The 19482-nt window shown below is 40.9% G+C and overlaps 1 protein-coding gene across 1 annotated transcript in view; it reads left to right on the top strand.

The window, feature by feature from the left end:
• Positions 1-4319: 4319 nt before the first annotated feature.
• The window catches only part of LOC311209740 (neuron navigator 2-like), a gene marked incomplete at both ends in the record, with an annotated part of 88296 nt that continues 73133 nt past the window's right edge, over positions 4320-19482 (top strand). Inside the window, 3 exons of the mRNA XM_084287252.1 lie at positions 4320-4379; positions 10558-10675; positions 17066-17118. Of these exons, the coding sequence (XP_084143378.1) occupies positions 4320-4379; positions 10558-10675; positions 17066-17118 (231 nt within the window). The remainder of the gene's footprint in view (positions 4380-10557; positions 10676-17065; positions 17119-19482) is intronic.

Raw genomic sequence — 19482 nt, 5'->3', positions numbered from 1 at the left:
TCTGCACGTTTTATTTTGATCTGGTGCCAAATGTGCAGCTTCAAACCCTGCCAATTGCCTTCTAACTATATAATTGGCATATAGATCATTTTATAGAAAACACTCCAAGCCCTCTAAATGGAAGCAGGAGGAACTAAGCTGAAAGCAGGGTCATCAGAGGGAATTGAATTTAGGAAGTTAGCAGTCAGGAGAAGATGCAGTTAGATTTATATCTGTGAAACAGATGGCCAACTGCAAGATGATTACGTTAGCTTTATTATGTTTGTGGAAATTAATTCAGCACTTTATTTTTTTGTTGTTGTTTGGGGGAAGAGAAAAAAACTTGTGTGATTTGGTAACCTCTTAGCAGGAACAATTTATGCAGACCACCATATTCTTCTGTGTAAAATATGGCAAAGCCGTAGGATCACTGGGTACACGGAAAGGTTTTGGCTGGAGCCACATACCTGGTATGTGTAGCAATATAGTAAAGGACGTCACAAAACTGAAATGCTGCCACCTATGGATAAGTGGTTGTTAGTATTTCCACATGCAAGCATGCTATCTCTAGATCTCATTGCCAAAATGTTTAGGGTGTGCGTCCCCATCTGCCTGCCTACCCAAACATAGATGTATGTGTTTCTTCTTCCCTCTTCCCTATTGAAAGGTGATCAGGTTTTAAAATGCTGTAAATCTAATATTAGTTGAGGTTTTTAAGAAGTGCCTGAAGTCTTCTGAAAACTTGGCTGTTTATTTTGATGGTTAAATGGGAGCTGAGCTCTTGTAATCAGGCTTTAATTGGGATGCCGAACCCTTCTGAGATCCTTCGTCTTGTGCGTCTCTGGGAGCCAGTCTTCGCCACACAAATTAATGCTCTGCTGTCACAGAATATTTTTCACTGTGTTAAAAATGCAGCTTAAAATAAAAGGAGGCCTTTCAAAAGTAGGTCACACCTAAGATTTGTCTAGCCAACTGTCCCACTTCTGACAGTGCCCGAGAGCAGGAGTGATGGAAGAGCACTGGAAATAGAAGCATTAGTAGAAGACAACACTAGAAAAATTTAGAAAGATAATTGGCCTTCTTATTCTTCCCGCTGCCATTAATAATCTTTAGAAATTCTGGAATCAATTTTCTAATGATCCATTTCAGTACAGCATTCCTGTCCAGAAAAGTTAAATGTGTATTAAGTTTTCTCAATTAAGGCTCAAGTACAGGCTTGAAGTAAGTGTGTGGTGAAGTGCTTCCTGAAGTTTGGATCCTCTTTTCTCTTTCATTTGTTCCTTCCATCTCCAGATTTTGCATTTATTTTGCGTGGGTGTTATTGGTTGCTGGACTTCTTAAATTTGGAGGTGGGGATGGGGCGAGGAAAAGAAAGGCAAGAGCCTTATTTTGTTATAATTCAGTGTGGTAAAATACGTATTGTTGCAGAAACACACGGATCTCAGCTCTGACTGTCTACATTTTGTGAAGCTTTAATAAGATGGCTTAAAAGCTGATATATATGTTACAGTGGATTTACATTCTTGGCCAGGGATACTTTCTGTTTTCCTAGTATGACCTTGCTTGCTTGCTCTTCCCCCTATTGACAGAGACATAGATGCTGTTATTACACAGCACTGGCAAGTGACATTGATGAGATAAAAGCTGAGAAATTGCATTATACTTTTTTTTTTCATCTTTATTAAGGTATTGTCATTTTTTTTTTTCTTTTTTTTTTTTTTTTTTCCCTTTGGCCAGCATAAGCTCTTTCTTTCTCTTGGTTCAGGCAGGAATGGAATATATCTTTTTTTTTTTTTTTTTTTTTAATTGTTCTTCTCCCTCTGATTTTGAGGTACAACCATAATAGTGAATCCATAGCCAGGCAGACAGGGAACATATCATGCTTCAAAATTAATGATGTCTGCAGCCTCTGCGCTCTTCTCACAGTCTGAGCCCAACTCCGTGCAGCTGCACTGCTTTTTCACCCATCTGTTGGTTACCTCTTGCTTTGCGTCCTTCCAAGTTAGAGAGAGCCCTGCCTCGCACCAGCTTCCAGCAGCTTTGCCAACTGCAGAAGCATTGCCTTTCAGAACAAGTCTTGGACGCTGAACTAAACATTTTACAGAATGAGAGCGGCGCAGGTGATGGATTGTGGTGAGAGGCATCAGCCAGCCTGTCCCCGGGTAGGAGGACAACTTCCAAGTGTGGGTACGGACTGAGCCTGCTTGGTGAAGCATGAACCAGACCGAAAGGGAACGCTGTCCTGTCCTTCCTGGCTAAAAGAAGAGTGGGATTTGGTCTCAAGGGTCAGACAAAGGCCAATTTTTGTAGTTGCATAGTCCCTACAGCAAATTGCTTTTGTTACTAATTAATTAAAGGAAGTCTTTGTAATGTTTCTGTCCTCGCTATTGGGATCGTTTTTGTTAACTTTAATCTTCACATGTTGCTAAAAGTTGAAATGGGTTAGTTATGTGCCTGTGGGACCAATTTCATTTGGAGTTGATTCATAACTCTGAGCATTGGTTTTGGTAACAATTAATTAATGTTTTGTTAATTAATCCTGATAAATTCTTTTTTGAAAAGCAATCATGAGAAAATGGACTGCGGGAATGACTTTGTGCTCGAGATGCTTTCTATGTGGCAAATCAGGCTTAATTTCCAGCCCTCTTCAGAGTCTGATAATCTCCTTACCTCCCTTTCTCAGAGTCCAGCGCAGCAGTAACAGTTCGGCTGCCTGCCCAGAGGAGATGCTACTGAAGTCAGACAGGTTTGTGAGCCCAGGTTTAAAAAAACAGAACAAACAACAACAAAATCCAAGTGAAACTGTTGTTTGGAACAGCCAATTACCTTTTACACTTTTTCTGAATAGAGAAAATCAGTCCATCTTGGTTAGACAATTTCAGAAGAACTTCCTAGCTGTCATAAACCAGGCATGCCAAAATGACACTGGGATTTGGGAACGGACCATGCTGAGTACTGTAGCACCAGCTGCACAGAGCAGCAATGTGTATTTAAGACTGCAGCTGCCTGAAGTGAGATGTCCTCCCTCAGTGGGCCTTCTTGCTGGCGCTAACCTCCCTTCTCACCGTGCCGTGCCTGTTGCAAAATGCTAAATTATTGCTCGTAGTTCAGTCAAGCGTTCCCCGACACATCAGAGGCACAGTACCTGGTGCAAAGTGGTGCGTTTCTTTAGCAGTGCACCTGGAGGGCTATTCTTTCCCCCATCCCCAAATCAAACAAAAACCTCTGGGGGCAGAGAGTGGCCTTTGCTGGAGGTGAGAGGTGGTGTGGAGACAGCGTGGCTACGAAGTTATTTGCTTTTCCTGAAGCGGTTCAAAGACACACAGAGGTTTTATTCTGTCAGAAGTGTGCCTCTTGAAGAACAAACAGCTAAAGCGTCGGACAGCTGTCCTTCAGCTCGGCAAGAGGGGAGCTGAAGCACTCCTTGCTTTGCACCTTGTCAACATTTGCAACGTGGGTTTTTTTTTAAATATATTAAAAAACAAGCAAGGCAGTGTACAAAGGCCAATTCTCTGCTTCTAAAGAACGCCAGCAATGTGGTCAGTTCATGGGGTGAGTTGCGTGCTTTGGGATCTCTGGTGTATGCACCAGTCCCTGCCCAGCAACGTAGGCAGGTTTTGCAGGTGTCCACCTTAAGTCTAATTGAGCCTTGTATTTTACGGCTTGCATTTGCGATTGATAAAGCCCTAAAGTGCTTGAGCAATACTGTGAGTGCTCCAAATGTCAAAAAAGATGCATCTGTGTGTTGTTTTTTTTTTTTGGCCTGGTACAAGCAGGGGTGGCATGCAGCATTTTGGAGTTGGTTCAAAGTGCCAGTGTGCAGACACTGGGAGCCTTTAGGTAAAGGGGTTGTCTCTCTGCTGGGTGGAAAGCTTCTTCTGATTGTGCTTAAAAAAAATCAAAACATGATTTTCTTTTAGTAATTGAAATCTTAAGAAGCTGCAAATGCCTACAGAGTCTAATGCAGAAGGCCAGCTAAACTTAGTTTGCTGCTTCGTTATTAAAGAGAGACTTAGCATGTATAAAAATATATTGAACCTGTCTGAAATGTATTTCAACCCCTGAAGCTCCCCGAGCCGGAGGAAGCAGGGCCAGGAGGGAGCGGTGTCGGGCAGAGCGGGGCGGTAAGCGAGGAGCTGCCGGCGGGGGAGCTGCTAACGCAGTGGAACGTGGCTGTGGCAGAAACCTGACCACAGTGCGTGCGTGACTTCGGCTAAAATTAACCATCCGAGCTTCACGTGCCCCCGGGTATATCATCATTTAGCTGTGGACCACTTGAGAAGGAACAGCAAGCTGGACTCCAGCAGTACCTGTCGATGTTAAATATGCCAGTAACCAGTATGACCTTTCAGGTCCCTGCTCGTGGGAGAAGTAAATTTTCCTGTGACCATTATAAAACAGTAAGCAGATCCTGGCTCCTTAATCACGGCAGCGGTGCTGTTGAGCAGTGCTCTAACTTCAGCCTCAGAAGTGATTTTTCCCTTTCTTCTGCAGCTTCTTAAGATTTCAGTGGTTTCTCCTCGGAGTACAAATTTATCACCTTTCCAGATAAGCCCTTTTCTGTTGCTATTTGTGTGTGACAGTAGATGGAAATGGGGTTATTTCATGTCTGTGAGAGCTGTGGTATCGGAAAATAACTGGGTGTGCACTCGAGATGACGGTAGCAAACGTCGATAAAATGGTGCGTTTGTTTCTCTTGTTATGGGGTCAGTCACATTTTGTTGGCCTGGGACCAAGCGGGTATCCGCACTGCAGCCGAATACGGCTTGGATTGGGTTTCGCTGATAGCTCAGCAACCAGCGCCGTCTCGCTTCGGGCTACACGCAGGACTTGTTGCAGGTGTTGGTGTTGCAGATCTCCTTTCTGCTCGTGATTTAAAGAGCTTGGCGAGGGGGCACTGAGCGGGTGGCCACCTGCTTGGCTGCCCCCGGCAGGGGTGGCGTGGAGAGCAGGGGAGCGCTGCGAGCAGAGCCCGCTGCAGCCCAGCTATCACCTGCCACGCATCACCCGGGGCTGGGCTGGCCAGCGCCAAAATGCGGTGGTGTTGGGAAACCTCCATGCTCGTGTGCCTTCTGTGCCAGGCCTGGAAATGTGCAACGGTGAAAGGAAGGTAAATAACCCATTTTCTCCTTTTTTTGTACTAAACACAGCAAAATATGCAGTAGATTAAGAGCCAGTATCATGCAGGCGAGGCAGTTTAAAACGTATTGCTTGTTCAGGATCCACACCGGATTTGCTTAACACCAGCTCGAAGAGAAAGCAGTGCATGCCCTGAAGTGCTGGCCCTCCGAGGGTCTGTTACTGGAAAGACTGGCAAGCATGCTAAAACTCACACACATGCTTAGCTGTGTGCGCAGTGAGCCAGCCCATTGCTTTTGAATAGTAGTCATATGCATGAGAATAGCTCTGCCCAGCTGGGAATCAGGATTTAAAGAGGGGGAAATAAATAGCCCCGGTGGTGTTTGTTTAAATTGCCCATTTCTCTATTTAATTTCCAGGGGTAGTTAATGTATGTGAGTGTCCAGTAAAGTGTAATATGCAGTGGAATACCTCCCACAAACTGCCTAATAACTTAAAGCTGTTCCAACAAACACTTGCACATGTGAGTAGAATAAATCATTCAGTTCCACTAAAAAGGAAAAAAAAAAAAAATGACCCCCTTCTTCCCAGTGCGGTGGGAACCAAGACCTCAGCTCGTTGAAGCTCTGTTCCCAGTAGCTGAGGATAACTGGGAAGTTGCAGCACTTGAGTTAAATGGTGGTGTCTTCGTGGTGTCATATTAGATACTAACTGGCAGGAAGTTACTAGTGTCTATTTTTAGGGATTTTTTTCCGCTCTTTGAACATCAGCTGGTAGGGTTTTTGGGTTAGCAGCAGCGCAGGCGCCACACTGTAACCTGGATCCTGCTGGAGTTGGTTGGCATGACTGCCCCTGCTGCTTAACACTGAAAAAAGCCTTGATCTATTCTAGTTGGGGTGTACGCTGTCAAAAAGATACTGTTCAGTTGTTATCAAACATCCATGAGTCTGATTCATGATAGGAAGAAAACAAACAGTTGGTCTGATTAGTTAAGAACTGGCATGGTGGGGGAGGAACTAAAGTTTCGAAGACGTACTTGAGCTTTTATTCTGATGGGAAATTATTGGTGAAAATGAATGAATAGCATAACTTTTTACTTGTATAGAAGAGAGAAATTCCTTTTAAGTAGTTCTGTGTGAACCCTTTCCTTTTGTAACAAACACGCTTGAAAATACCAGCAAGAAAGCAAACTCCATGGGGTGGCTCTTGCATTCCCATGCAGGTCTCAGCTCTGTTTAGAGGATACCCTGGGGTAAATGTGGCTGCCCATCACCTGAATCCAACTGCAGCTGCATGGATATTGGGTCTCAACGGTGATCTCTGAAGAGTCCTGCCAGGTTCATTGCTCTCAGAATGATCAGTGTCCTGGCTTTGACTTCAGACTACTACAGCTAGCAAGGAAATGTGTATGTATTGGCTTTTGGGGTGTTTCTTTCAAGCTTAAGAAGAGCATGCGTATTACTTGCAGGTAGACAGAATCATCAGGATTTTTGCTTTTCACTGTCAAGTATGTGCCGGAGGCACCTCTCCCTTCTCCTGGCCTCCGAGTGCAGGCAGCAGTGAGGCCTGAGGTGACACCGAGTGCAGGGGTCTCCCAGCTGGAACCTTGGAACACTCCACTGCTCTTTCCACCATGCATCCCTCTCTCCCTCTTCTGTCTGCAACATGCAGGAGTAGCCATAACGAAAGGGGAGAGGGGGGACTGCAGTGGTCTTGTTGATTGAAGGCTTATCGATCTTATGTCCTTTTTCTTTACAGACAACTTTACAGACAACTTTTAAAAGCTTTTGTGCTTTTTTTTTTTTTTTTTTCTTAAAATCCTGCTCGCTTTGTGCAGTAATGTTGTAGCTGTGACTCATAACATACCAAATATTTCCAAAATCAATATTTACCTGTAATGCACTTAATTCAAACCTGCTGGAATCGGTGGTCACCTGGAACACTCAAGTCAAACCTGATGGATTAAAAAAAAAAATCACATTTGTTTTTAATTTCTTTCCAGATAATTGAATTCCTAAGATCATAGACTGCAGAGAAAAAACCTACCAAACAGCTGAGTCCACCATTAACAAAAGCCAGAACTTAGACCCCAGTTAAACATTAAGCTGACTGGGCTCAGACACAAAGACCTGCTGTGGTGGTAATGCCCAGATCATGTTGTTCCCTTCTTTTTTCCTAACTAAAATAATGAAGCTGTCTCCAAGGATATATCTATATATATCTATATATATATATATATATATATATATATATATATATATATATTTCAATACTGTGTGAAATCGCCAAAAAGATTTAAAAACCCATACCAATATAAGCAGTATCTGACTAGTTGGAATTGTAGGTTGTTGGTCAAATATGTCGAACTGCAGGCTTTAGTATTTTTTAATTAGGTGACTGTTAAAGTTACTTTTTTTTTTTGTGTATCCACACCTCTGAAATCTGTTTACTGAAAGTACTGAGGAACACTCCAAATTCACATGCGGAGATAGGCATATATGAATGGAAAGTTCCTCAGCAGTGTTTTCCCAGTTCTTTTATTATTGTTTTCCCAATTATTTGCCTGTTTTTGAACATTTGAAAACATTATGTGCTTTGAAACATTTTTCATGTGTCTAGAAATAGCAGCCATTGTACGTGTTTTGTGTGTGTGTGTTTTTTTTAAACTTGTTTGTATGGAAAAGGAAAAGAAACATTAGGAATCGTATTTGTGTAATACATTACAAAGACTTGCAACAAACAGTTTTTGAAAACATCCTGGAAAGTTTCCATAATTAGCTTAATATATGCCATAAAAATGAGCAGTGACCATGAAGAGCTACTACAATAAGCATTGATAATTCTGCATTGGTAAGAATGCTTCAGAGCTTGTAAATACATAGCCCTGACAGCTTAAAAAAAAAAAAAAAAAAAAAGTGAATGCTATGCGTATTGCAGAGTAATGTGGTATAATAGAGCTTTCAAGGCTTGTGCAGATTTATTAAGATGATGATTTTCCTGAAAAAGGCTTTGCTAATCAACTGTGGTTGAATGAAATTATGTTCTATTACCTTAGACAGCCCAGAAAAAAGTATTTTCCCTGTGCTGGTGTTTGTTGATGTGTTCAATGTAATATTTGATAACTGCCATACAAGCTCTGCTCACAGCTCTGCTAGCAAGCACTAACTGCCTTCAGCATACACTGGAGCAGAGGAAAAAACGTGCCAACAGCAGGAGTTTGGCTGTGTTCGGGGGGGATTTCACTTTTCCTCTGTCACCAGGAGGGCTCATTTTGGAGCCAGGCTCTTTGCTGAACTCATGGGTATCTGTGGGGTGTGAACATAAGGCCTAGCATCCCTCAACGCAGCAAGGACAGGCCCGCTTGGAGGCGGCCGTGAAATGGCCGTTCTGTGGTGCCGGCCCGCTTGGAGGTGGCCATGAAATGGCCGTTCTGTGGTGCCGGCCCACCGGCACCTCAAGCTGCGCTGGTGCTGTGGTGTCAGGAGCCACCCGACCAAGCACTGTCCTGCTTACGTGGTGGTCTGAAATGACCCAGCTTTCAACTGGTTCACCAAGTCATGGTGTTGTATCCACTTGAAGGCCTTGGTGGAGCTGTGACAGTGATGGCTGCCCTGTTGTGGTGGGAAGCCCAGGGCCATGCTGCTGCCTGCTGGCTTCGGGTAGCCCCAGGCCTGATTCCTCCCATCTTTTTGGGAGTAAGTGAGCCACTCTGGGAGGCAGGAAAGTAGGCACAGGTGATCCTAGTTCTTCAGAGTCGTTAGACCTTTTACAATTATCTTCCTGTTATAGAAAATGTTTTCTTGTAAAAGAAGCTAGGGAACACAATGTCTGGTTTGGGTGAAGCTTTGTTTGTGTTTTTATTTCCTTTTTTTTTTTTTTTTTTTTTTCTCCTCAGTCAGCTAGGGAAATCACTCACATGTACTCGGCATTTATTTCATTGCAATGTTGTTCACTGAGGTGTCTTCTAGCTCTGTTTGTTCATTGAGGTGTTCCAGTGTGGCTTTCTTCTCAAGATCATGACACTGATGGCATAGGGTAGGCACATCCTGCTGATCTAAAGGTGGAAATAGAGGGTAAACAGAGAAAAAGAAGGGTGTACGTTTCAGATTGTGAATGACTTGTGCTGTTGTCAGCAGTGTTTTACAGATTAATACAATTAAAAGGGAAGACTCTAACTAAATAATAACTAGTCAAAACATCTGTTCATACTAACGTTGAACCAGCAAGTGCAAGAGGAGCATGAAGTTACAGCCCTTGGAGCGCAGTGCTAGAAAAGCCTGTGGGAGCTGTGTTCATGACCATGACGCAATTTCTGGCCCCAAAAGTGTGCTAAATACTGTCCTAAAGACACTTGCTTCTAGGTCAGAGTTTCACCCACCTGTGTGAGGCCTTTGTCAGTAGCAGAATGCTTGAAGGTTTGAGACAAAACAAAACAAATGAACCATTCAACCCCAGCCCAGTTCCTGGTGGTTTTGTAGGGCCTGTGGTGGGCTGACAGCGGCCACACGGGTGGCACTTCTACTTTCCGATGACTGAATTGGGGCGCCTGCATTTCTAATACACTAGGGACTCATAAGAATAGGGGGGCAACCTTAATATGTCCTTATATTTAAAGGTAAGATCTTGATATTTAGTGGGTTTTCTTCATTTCTTTGGAGTAGAAATAGTTCATAGAGAAAAATCTTCCCTTAAATTCTGTGTTATACTAAGAAATGATATTTAGTTCTTAACCACCAGGAATTCCTAGTTGAGTATTTTACCTACTCCTTTTTGATAACCTGGCAGGAAAAGATTTTATAAGCTCTCTGGTGATCGTGGCTACGCTGCGCTAGCATGTGGTGAGCTGCACTTGATGCAGATTAAAGACAGATTTGGGCTTGACTGCTTTGTTTGCTTACTTTTCAGATAATACATCTTAAAATAAACCCCAACAGTTAGATGTTGGCACGAGAGATTAAAACCAATTTAATAGGCCTATTTAACCTGTGAGATGGAACTTAAGGTTGGTAAAGGTTGGTAGATTTAAAGACCTTTAAAGGCTTGTCAGGTAGTACAGCAATGGAGTTTGCTCAAAATCGAAATGCTGCGTGGTTAATATGTACCAGAAGCGGTTGTTGGAAAAGAATCTTCAAAATCTCTCAAAAACAGATACGAAGAATGAACGTCAAAGCTGCTGATAGGAAGCTAAGGTTACCGCTGTGGAAGATTTAGTTCACTGTCTCTGATGATCCATTTGGGCTGTAGCATGTTGGGAAGTTTACTGTAGTCTTACGTGAGCTTTGATGTCAGATTTCTGAATAGGAAAAGCCCTGCTATAGTAAGCTGAATACTTGATCTGCACAATGCCTTGAATTTTAATGGTGTTGACTTGTTTCAAACGGCAAAAAAGCAGTTCTTTCAAAGCAGCCTCTCGGATAGAGACAAACAAAGAGCTGTGATTTTTAAGGTTGATGTTATGACTAACAAATTCTTTTTGTTTGTTTATTTTCCTCCTAACAGATCTATACGGATTGGGCTAATCACTATCTAGCAAAATCTGGCCACAAGAGATTGATTAAAGATCTACAGCAAGATGTGACTGATGGAGTCTTATTAGCTGAAATAATCCAGGTTGTAGGTGAGTGACTTTCCTCTCTTTGTACCACGTATCTTTTTGTAACAGCCTGCTCAGAAATTGACTGTCTTATCTACTACATAAACACAGTGCAGGGTTGGGGGGGGGGAACCCTTAAACTGCATGCCATTATTTGGTAATTTTCTTTCAGAGACTTTGCTAATTAATTTGATAAAGCCTTGTCATAAAGAATAGTGGAAAAATACTTGACGTTGCTGATAAGATCTCCTGACACAGTAATATCCCTCTGTACAGCTGAATTTTAAAAAGGCAACCGATAAGGTATTTATTTATTTTGCTAGGATGCTGTTAGACTTCACTATCCCTGTTACCGATACTGTTTTGGGATTGGTCTGAACATAGTTCACAGTGATACTTGCCTGCTATGTTGCAACTCCTAGTTGGATTTGGAAAATCCCTGCATGCAGCTAGGAAAGAAGAGGTATGATTTTCGTGTGGAAGAACAATGAAATATTTCATAGCGAATTTTCTGATGAGGAAGATGATTTATCATCAGGTCAAATCTCAAATGCAGGCTAAATTCTGCCAAGCCTCGAGTTCCCTCGGTTTGCAGTAATATTAGTGGATAATGAAGGTTTTAAACAATTTTCTGCATTGGCCCCGTGTAAAGCTGCATAGTCTCCTTCTTCTCTTGGGCCTGGATCCTTCATTAGTTCCTTCAGAGGCTCATCCATCTGGTATCTGGGATGCCACAAAACACATGCATGGGCCAATGGAGATTGATGGAATCAGAAAGCCTGCTAATGGGAATTAGGACGACTATTGTTAGAAGCAAACTGACAGATTTGAGATGCAAATGAAGAAGACAGCAGTGGAGTAACAAGACATCAGTGCATGCATATTTATGTGGGTTTGAGATGCTGTAAACGAGCTAGTTCCCTGATTTAAGGTACAAATATGTAAACACTGTTCCCTGATGAAATCGTGAGGCATCGTTCCAGTAGCACCGCTAGAGCTATACTGGAATACATCAAAAAAGATTTCATCTCTATATGTTACAGAGCAACATCAGATCTTAACATTCTACAGACCTGTCAAGCAGCAGTTACGTCTCCGTTCGCTTCATAAATATCTAGCTACCTCGTGTGAACACTGTTGTAGAAAAATTTTGCATGAGAACATGAGTGTAACAATGCCACCATCAAAATGTGGACCTGGTTGTACAAGAAATTTCTGAGTATTGACTTGTGAAAACTTACAGAAATCGATTTATGCCCTCTAAAATAATCAGTAAAATTGTTGCTTACTTTATTTTGCTTGGATTCACCTTTATATTTTTTAGCTATTCTGAGCCATTACCTTTTGGCTCATACTTAACATTAAGTCTGCAGGACGTAGTGTTTTTTTTTGTTTTTTTGTTTTTTGTTTTTTTTTTTTTTAAAGTTAAAGTACTTGCTGCAGGATTTTATTTTTAAATAAAGTTTTGCATATGAAAGAAAGTTCCTATTTAAACATACTCAGTTGAATCCTCCAAATTAGCAGTGAAGAGAAAATCATTTGTTTCTGATGTGTATGGCCTTAGGCACGCTGCATCTCATTGTCACAGAGATGGTGATAATTTTCACACATAGAAGTAGCTTTAACTGTAGCCTGCAAGATAAAAGCTTTTTTTTTTTCTTATTTTTTTTTTTTTTTTACTGACAATCAAGACTACATCCTAAGAAAGCTTTGCTAGGCAGTGTAAGAGACATTTTTCATTTTTTTTTGCCATGCTTTCTTACGGGTAAAAGTAGCTATGAAGATGCTCCTTTCTGTCATGTGAGTGTAGTGTCTGGAGATTATCTAAACTTATCAAAATTAGGTCAGGTATTCATTACACATCTTTTCTTGTGTTCACCATCTGAGATTTATGTTGCAGATGTTGAATCTTGACATTTCAGTTCTCAAACTGTCAAGAGTAAGCATTTTTTTTTTTTAATTTTATTTTTTAATCAAGATTCAATAGAGTTGATGACTGTGCAGACACAATGATTGCAATCCTTTCTGCTCACCTTTCTATAGTGAAATGGCTGTATATTTACAAAAAGAAATTTTGTAATTAATAATACTTTGGTAGTTCTTTAACTTTAGAATCCAGTCAAGGATTAAATCTAAAAAGATGTGAAACCAAACATCACTGCATTTGATTTAAGAGGATATGATCTTCAGACTTAAAAAGTGCTGGTGATAATACAAAAGCATTGTATGGTGACAGTTTATTCTATTTGCAAGTCAATTGAAATGTATTTGCAGCATTCTGGTTTACTTCGGTTCAAAAATTATGAGTCTGTAACAGAATATGTAAGTAATCAATGCCTTTGTAATACCATGTAAACCTAGTAGCTATATATATAAATTCGTGCGTGCAGGTACACTGGGTCTGAGCATGATCTGAAATTGGTGATATACATTGTCAGTTGGTTCCCTCTGAGATCCTTCAATTTTCAGGAATTCAAATTGATGCCGAAATTAAACTCTAACCCAGTCCACTAGTATTTTTCCCATTACTCCAGCTAAGTATCCCACTTCAAACGCATACTATAGGTTATCTCAGAGTAGCTTTTGTGTGCAGATGTGAAAATTGTACTATTACCTTTGCAGGGGAAGCGTATAGGTTTGTATTTCAAACCAGAATCTTGGGATTGGTTTAGCAGTGATTCCTAGTGGTAACTTTCGTCATATTTTGGGTGGCACATTATACAAAAGTTCATTTTACAAATGTTTGAGTCACCATTCAGTTAAAAGCTTCAGGCCAAAATGAGCAGACGTAGGATGTACATTGCACAGCATTCGTTCAGGCATTCAAGAAAAAGTAATCTAATGTCTAAGCATACACCTGGAATAGTGAATAATGGAGAAGAGCTTCTAAGGTCATAACAGAAAGCTTAATTCATTATTATGAAGTGTGTGTTTGTTTTTTTTTTGTATGGGTGATTAAATCCAATTTAGTTCTATGGAGTGCTTAATGAAACAATTCTGATTTCTTATCGTAATTTTTCATGCATTTGAAGTGTCATTTGCTGAAGATTTTTTTTTTTTCCAACAGGGGTGTTTATCCGTAGCTACGTAAATGGGAAACTGGCCAATAGATTTAAATACTTCTTGGGTACTTTTAATGCCAGAGGTTCCTTTTCACTTTTGTTTTCATACACTTTCGGCTTGTGGCTTCATAGTATGCCTTCTATCAAAACGCATAAAGCCAATTATTTGCCATGCTTTGACTCTGACCCTGTTAGTGAAAGCCCAATGCCACTCATTGCTGCCTTTATTACAGAGTACAGCTGGTTTCTTCAGTCTGGCTTAGCACAACCCTCAATCCGTGTATAAATGGGAAAAATCTGAAAATACTTAAAACCAGCTGAACCCAAATTCGCTGTATCCACACAATCAAATAGCTCTGGTTTTATGAAAGCAAAGTGCTACAGAAAAGCGGGTAGCATGAATATGCCCTCAAGGCAATACTGGTACTGGACAAAGAGTACTCCTTGTGTTCTGTTTGCATGCACTTCCATATGCTTCCACAGTCATGGCATAAGTGTTACTGTGGTCCTGCTAGCCATCTTACCTGGCTCGTAGTCACATTAACCCTTGTCAAGCCAAAGCCAATACAGAGCACATGGTCTGTGTAGGATGCGCTATTTTTGGTTATTTCCATTGCTGAAGCAAACCTGGACCTTGTTGTAGACCAACTTCTGTAGGACCTGCACTGGTGCTAAACCTGTAGTGAAGAATGCTAATTTTGAACTCCTTGTAACCAAACAGGCGATGGAGAACATGTAGTGGAAAGAAATGCGCACTGGAGGGAGAGAGAAAGGATTTCAAAGAAGGGCTGATGTGGGGGGAGGGTGTAAGTTCCCCAGACTTGCAATCAGTTTGCAAAAAAATCACCAGCATTTCACACATCTGTGGTTATGAATTTTCATCTTGCTCAGGGTTAAGATACAATTTACAGCCTTTATGATTGCTTGCAACTTCCAGTTCATGCTAACTGGTGTAGTATTTCTACATGGCCCTGAGAAACAGAAGCTGTAGGAGTTGCCCATTTATCTCAGCCAGAATGCTGTGCTTTTGCAGCTGTGAAACTTGACGCTTTTCCAAGATCCTGCAGCATTCAGTGACTTAGGCTATGAACTGTGCCATCACGCTGCCCATGAGCACACCACACGGTGTTATTTAGGGAAACTCATTCACTGATATCTCTTGCTTTCCAACCTTTTCCACAAGAAAAGCAAATTATGTAATGCTTGCTGTCAGTGCTATTCCTTGCAGCCAGGTAAAAGGGTCAGAGGTGGGCTAATGCTTACAGACAAGGAATGGGAGCATCAAAATGATTTTCTGTTGAATTAAGCAGACTCCAGCAAAATGCCCACGGGCCACTTGGATGCATTTACCCAGCCTAGTATGAATCTCTGACTTCTTGCCCTGCTTCGTGTAAATAGAGGCTCGAGTTAGAGTTGAGCCCCACTGCCAGTCTTGCTGGTCGCTCTCTATTACACCTGCTTTTCCATAGCACTTGTACCAGCAGGGAAGAGGCAATAATTGCTACAACTTAGTGAAAGGAGAAACCAAGAGCCGTAGGTGAGGTGGGAGTGGGTAAGGAGGAGAAATGGTAGGGCATGAGCCTGCACACGGGAACGTGACTGGCTGAGGGGAGGCAGAAATGGCACCAAATGGAGAAGGTAAATTGGAGCAGAAATTCCAGTTGTGGTCACTATTCTGATTGCCACTTACTATTTGTGGTCACCTACATATTATATCACCTGTCATAGGTAAGGACAACAATGTAAAGCGAATTGATACCTAATTCAGAATGAATGAAGAATTATCAGCTGGTGTCCAAAAACCTGCAGGCTCACATGTGAGAATTTTGGAAAGAAATTCTCAACATTTAGATACTTTCAGATAGGTGAGTCTGAGTAGTTTGCACACAATAGCTTAAAAAAGAGGCTGATAATTAACTGTAGTTAGCTAACATGGGTTTAAGATAAATTACATACCATTTTGGAAGTTATAGAGAACTGGGGAAAAAGCTGATGTATTTAAAGGAAGATAGATAAATTTACCTGGGTTATTAGGGATATCTCTGCCCAAACAAGAGAGAAGCTCATTCAGAACTTCATTTGTCTCCTTTCAAGTAATAATTACAAACCGTGAAAAATTATATGAATAAGATCTTATCAAACTCATCTGCTATCAGTTTTTGGAATTAATTATTATTATAAATACAGTTGATATATTGCCTAGTTCAAAACCAAGAGACAGTAAATATTAAAACATGGAAGCACAAGATCTGTAAACAGAATACAAAGAAAACATTTTTATTTCCATAAAACTGAATCTGTTCTTGAAATAAATGCATGTTCTTTGTGTGTAGAGGCCGATAAGCTATCCTGGGAAACAGTACAACAACTTTATCTGCAACCTTTTTCATATTAGCATCAGTTCCTAATGCATTACTGTGACATAAAGATGTACTGTGACACCTTGGTGTATAAAAAGTAAGAGTAAAGAAGTTCTGCTAGCTCCTTGCTTGACATTTTTATGACTGCTGTTGGAATACTGTGCCCTATTTGATATTCCTAGCTGAAGAAACATAAAATTAGATGGAGTTCTGACTGAGGTCCTGACGATAGACATTAGGTAGAAAAACATATCTTGTAACGTACAGGGTAATGGGAGACAACTCCGTTCAATTCATCAAATGGGAGAGGAAAGCCTGCTTTTAACACAGAGAAAAAACTATGGGAAACAGGGCTTTGATTATAACTGGTTCTTCAGTCGAGCACAGAAACCATTTCAGGGCCCAATACTGAAAGGTGAAACTGAGCAAACAGAATGAAGGCAAACATTTAGACACCTCCGCAGCTTATTTCTCTCGAGACTTTAAAGTTTAAAACTATGTATTTTTCTGCAATTGTGTTCCAGGTGAGCCATGGTTAAGATGCTTCAAAAGTAGTTTTGTGATTTCAGCTTTTTAAAAAAATAAATAAATTAGACTCGATCATAATTTTTCTATCTAAACTTCAACTCTACAGAGCACGTCAATTGACAAGCAAGCATCTCCACATATGTAGCATGCACTTTTCCACCCAGCAGTGATTCAGTTTCCAGAGATTAAATCTTTTTTGTAGTGTAAAGGAGCTACCCGTCAGTGTACAAGATGTTGCCAGACCAGTTGTTTTCTGGCTCCAGCTGTCTCTGGAGGCATGACCCACTAGAAAACTCCAGCTGCTTTTTTAGATGGGTCTCAGTATTTCACACATTCACTTTGATTGGACAACTACAGCCTTAAACCCCTTTACTTAGCAAGCAGCAAATGCTCTGCAATTGATTGGTATGATGTCCTTGGTATAGTTTATGCTTTATTTTTTATTTTTATTTTTGATTTTTCAGCAAATGAAAAGATTGAAGACATCAATGGATGCCCAAAAAATAGATCGCAAATGGTAAGTAGTAAAGTGGTTTGTTGTTTGCATGTATGTGGCTTAGTATTGAGTAAGCTTTTACCACTTCAATGCTTGGGACTTCTAATAACAATTCTGAACTAGTTTCTCACAGTAGTTGAAGTTCATGTATAATCTGAAGAACATGAATGCTACAAGTCTTTGTCCCACTCTCCTGTACAGGCTTTGAAATAGGCCTAATCATCTGGCATATACTTATAGTGGATATTGTTATCGGTACTTTATTGGGGGTTGAAATCAGATGATCTTTAAGGTCCCTTCTGTTACAAACCATTCTATGATTCTCTTTTATATTTCTGAAATATCACATAGCTAAAGAGGAATATACAAAACTAAAATGTTGGTCCTTGATACATGTAGACAATAGTATTGTAAAAGTAGAGTTTTATTTTAAAGTTGGATTAAGAGTTTCTACGTTCTTTGAAAAGGAACAAAATAGATTAGCAGAACACACTAAATGGGGGGGGAGGGAAGTCAAATTGCAAACTACAAGGTCTTTTTTATGTCAGTTGTTTCTGACTGATGAGTTTTGATTTGTAAAAGATCTAGGTTTGTGTCTTGCTTGTAAATAACATTTGAATGGAAAAAAAAAAAAGAAGCTAGTACAATAACCTTAAAAGCGTATAGTACCTTGAGAGTATGTTTGCCTTGAGTATCAGTGAAACTAAAATTATAGGCATAACTTTACTAAGCAAGTAAGTAGTAAGTAACTGATTTTTACAATGCCTCTTAGGCAGGAGGGTTTCAAATTTGTCATTTGAAAGAAGGTTATTGTGTATCTTGAGGAAAAAAAAAACTCATTTCACAATAAATATTCTAAAATCTCCCGTTTGCATTGTAAATGCTCGCTTTGGGACACCAGAGCATTTTTTCAGTCTATGAAGCTATGTTAATGTTTTTCATTTTTATGGCTCTCTTCCCAACTGTCCCCACCTCCCAGACCGTAACTTGAGTACAGCTACTCACGTAGCTGAGCAAGTAAGATTAAAGATTTGACAAGAGCTTGCTATCTGAAGTCAGGAGCAACGCTGTGTTCTGCTCTTCTGTTTGGGCTTTTTGTTTTTTCTTGGAAGTTATCAATCTTGCTCAAACCCATGGAGCAAGCACTCCTTTAAAAAGAAAGCCATCTGAAAGATTTATCGCTGCTACTTTTTACTGCTTTGAAGAGACTGGTTGCTATTCTTGCTGTATCCACAGCAGCTGTCTGGAGCATAAATAATTGAGGAAATTTTGACAATTACTATAATGTTCCACAAATGCATTGTAAGAACTGAATTTCATTGAGGACTGGAGTATAAAACAGAGCCCATAAAGTTGTAGCCAAGTTGCTTAAAGTCACTATTCTCCATAAAGGAACAACATTGTTCTGTTTTATTGCCTGATGCATGCTGTAGGTTGCTTTTAGAAGACAGATCTGGATATAAAAGCATGCAGAGGGTGTGTGCTGCGTCAGGAGTTATGAAGAGCGTTGGCAAGAAGTGTTTGCTCTGCACTTCCTCCTCTGAGGCTCTAATTTTGTTCCGGTCCCTGGTTCAGGAGGGTGGGGTGAGTAGGGCTGGCCGTTCTGTGTCACCCTGCTCGTGAGACCGAGCCCATTAGTCATAGCCAGGCATCCCCAGTGGTTTTCCTCACATAAAAGCAGGGATTATGCATATAGCTTGCTTTAGCAGGAGTGTGCGTGTTTGCCGAGCTGTGTAGCATCTCACAATGAAGAATACTGAGGCAAGAATAGAAGTTTCTTCATGGAGGTTGTGCTCACACAGTTGCTGGTGGCGTTTAAGGAGACAACCCTTTTCCAGGTTTCCTGCATTCTGGGGACAATGTATACGTTACACTGCTTATTAGGCATGGCAGTCTTCATCCTTAGCATTTCAGGGTGCTTTTCCTCTTAATATAGCTCATGTGCCTGAACAGCCATCTTCCAGAGTGTGGGCCCTGTTTCGTGTGTGTCTGATAGTTCTGTACAGAGGTGATGTCTAGTCATACTTCTTAAAATGAATCATTTTCAAACCCATATCTACATTGTAGCATCTGTAAGCTGGGCATCACAGTGTAGTAGATGAAATAAATAAATAGGCACCATAAATGACACTATGCTGATTAATAGAAATAAAGCACAGCTTAACAGGAAGCCTCCTGCCATCATCTTTTCCCCTTGGGCAGCGACCTGCTTTGTAGGCTCGCCATGCCATGGGCAGAGAGACGTGAGAGATGAATTAAGAAGAGCTGGCTCAGGTGTGGCCAGATGTGTCAGCCTGGAAAGCTGGAGCGGATCTGTGCCTGCCCCAGCCCTTAGGAGTGTGTGAACACGAGGGGATTTGCTTCCATGCGGTGCGATCCTAAGCC

This window comes from Netta rufina (genome assembly GCF_964035555.1).
Source record: "Netta rufina genome assembly, chromosome: 5".
Taxonomy (NCBI): Eukaryota; Metazoa; Chordata; class Aves; order Anseriformes; family Anatidae; genus Netta; species Netta rufina.
This window is presented reverse-complemented; position numbering and strand designations above follow the sequence as displayed.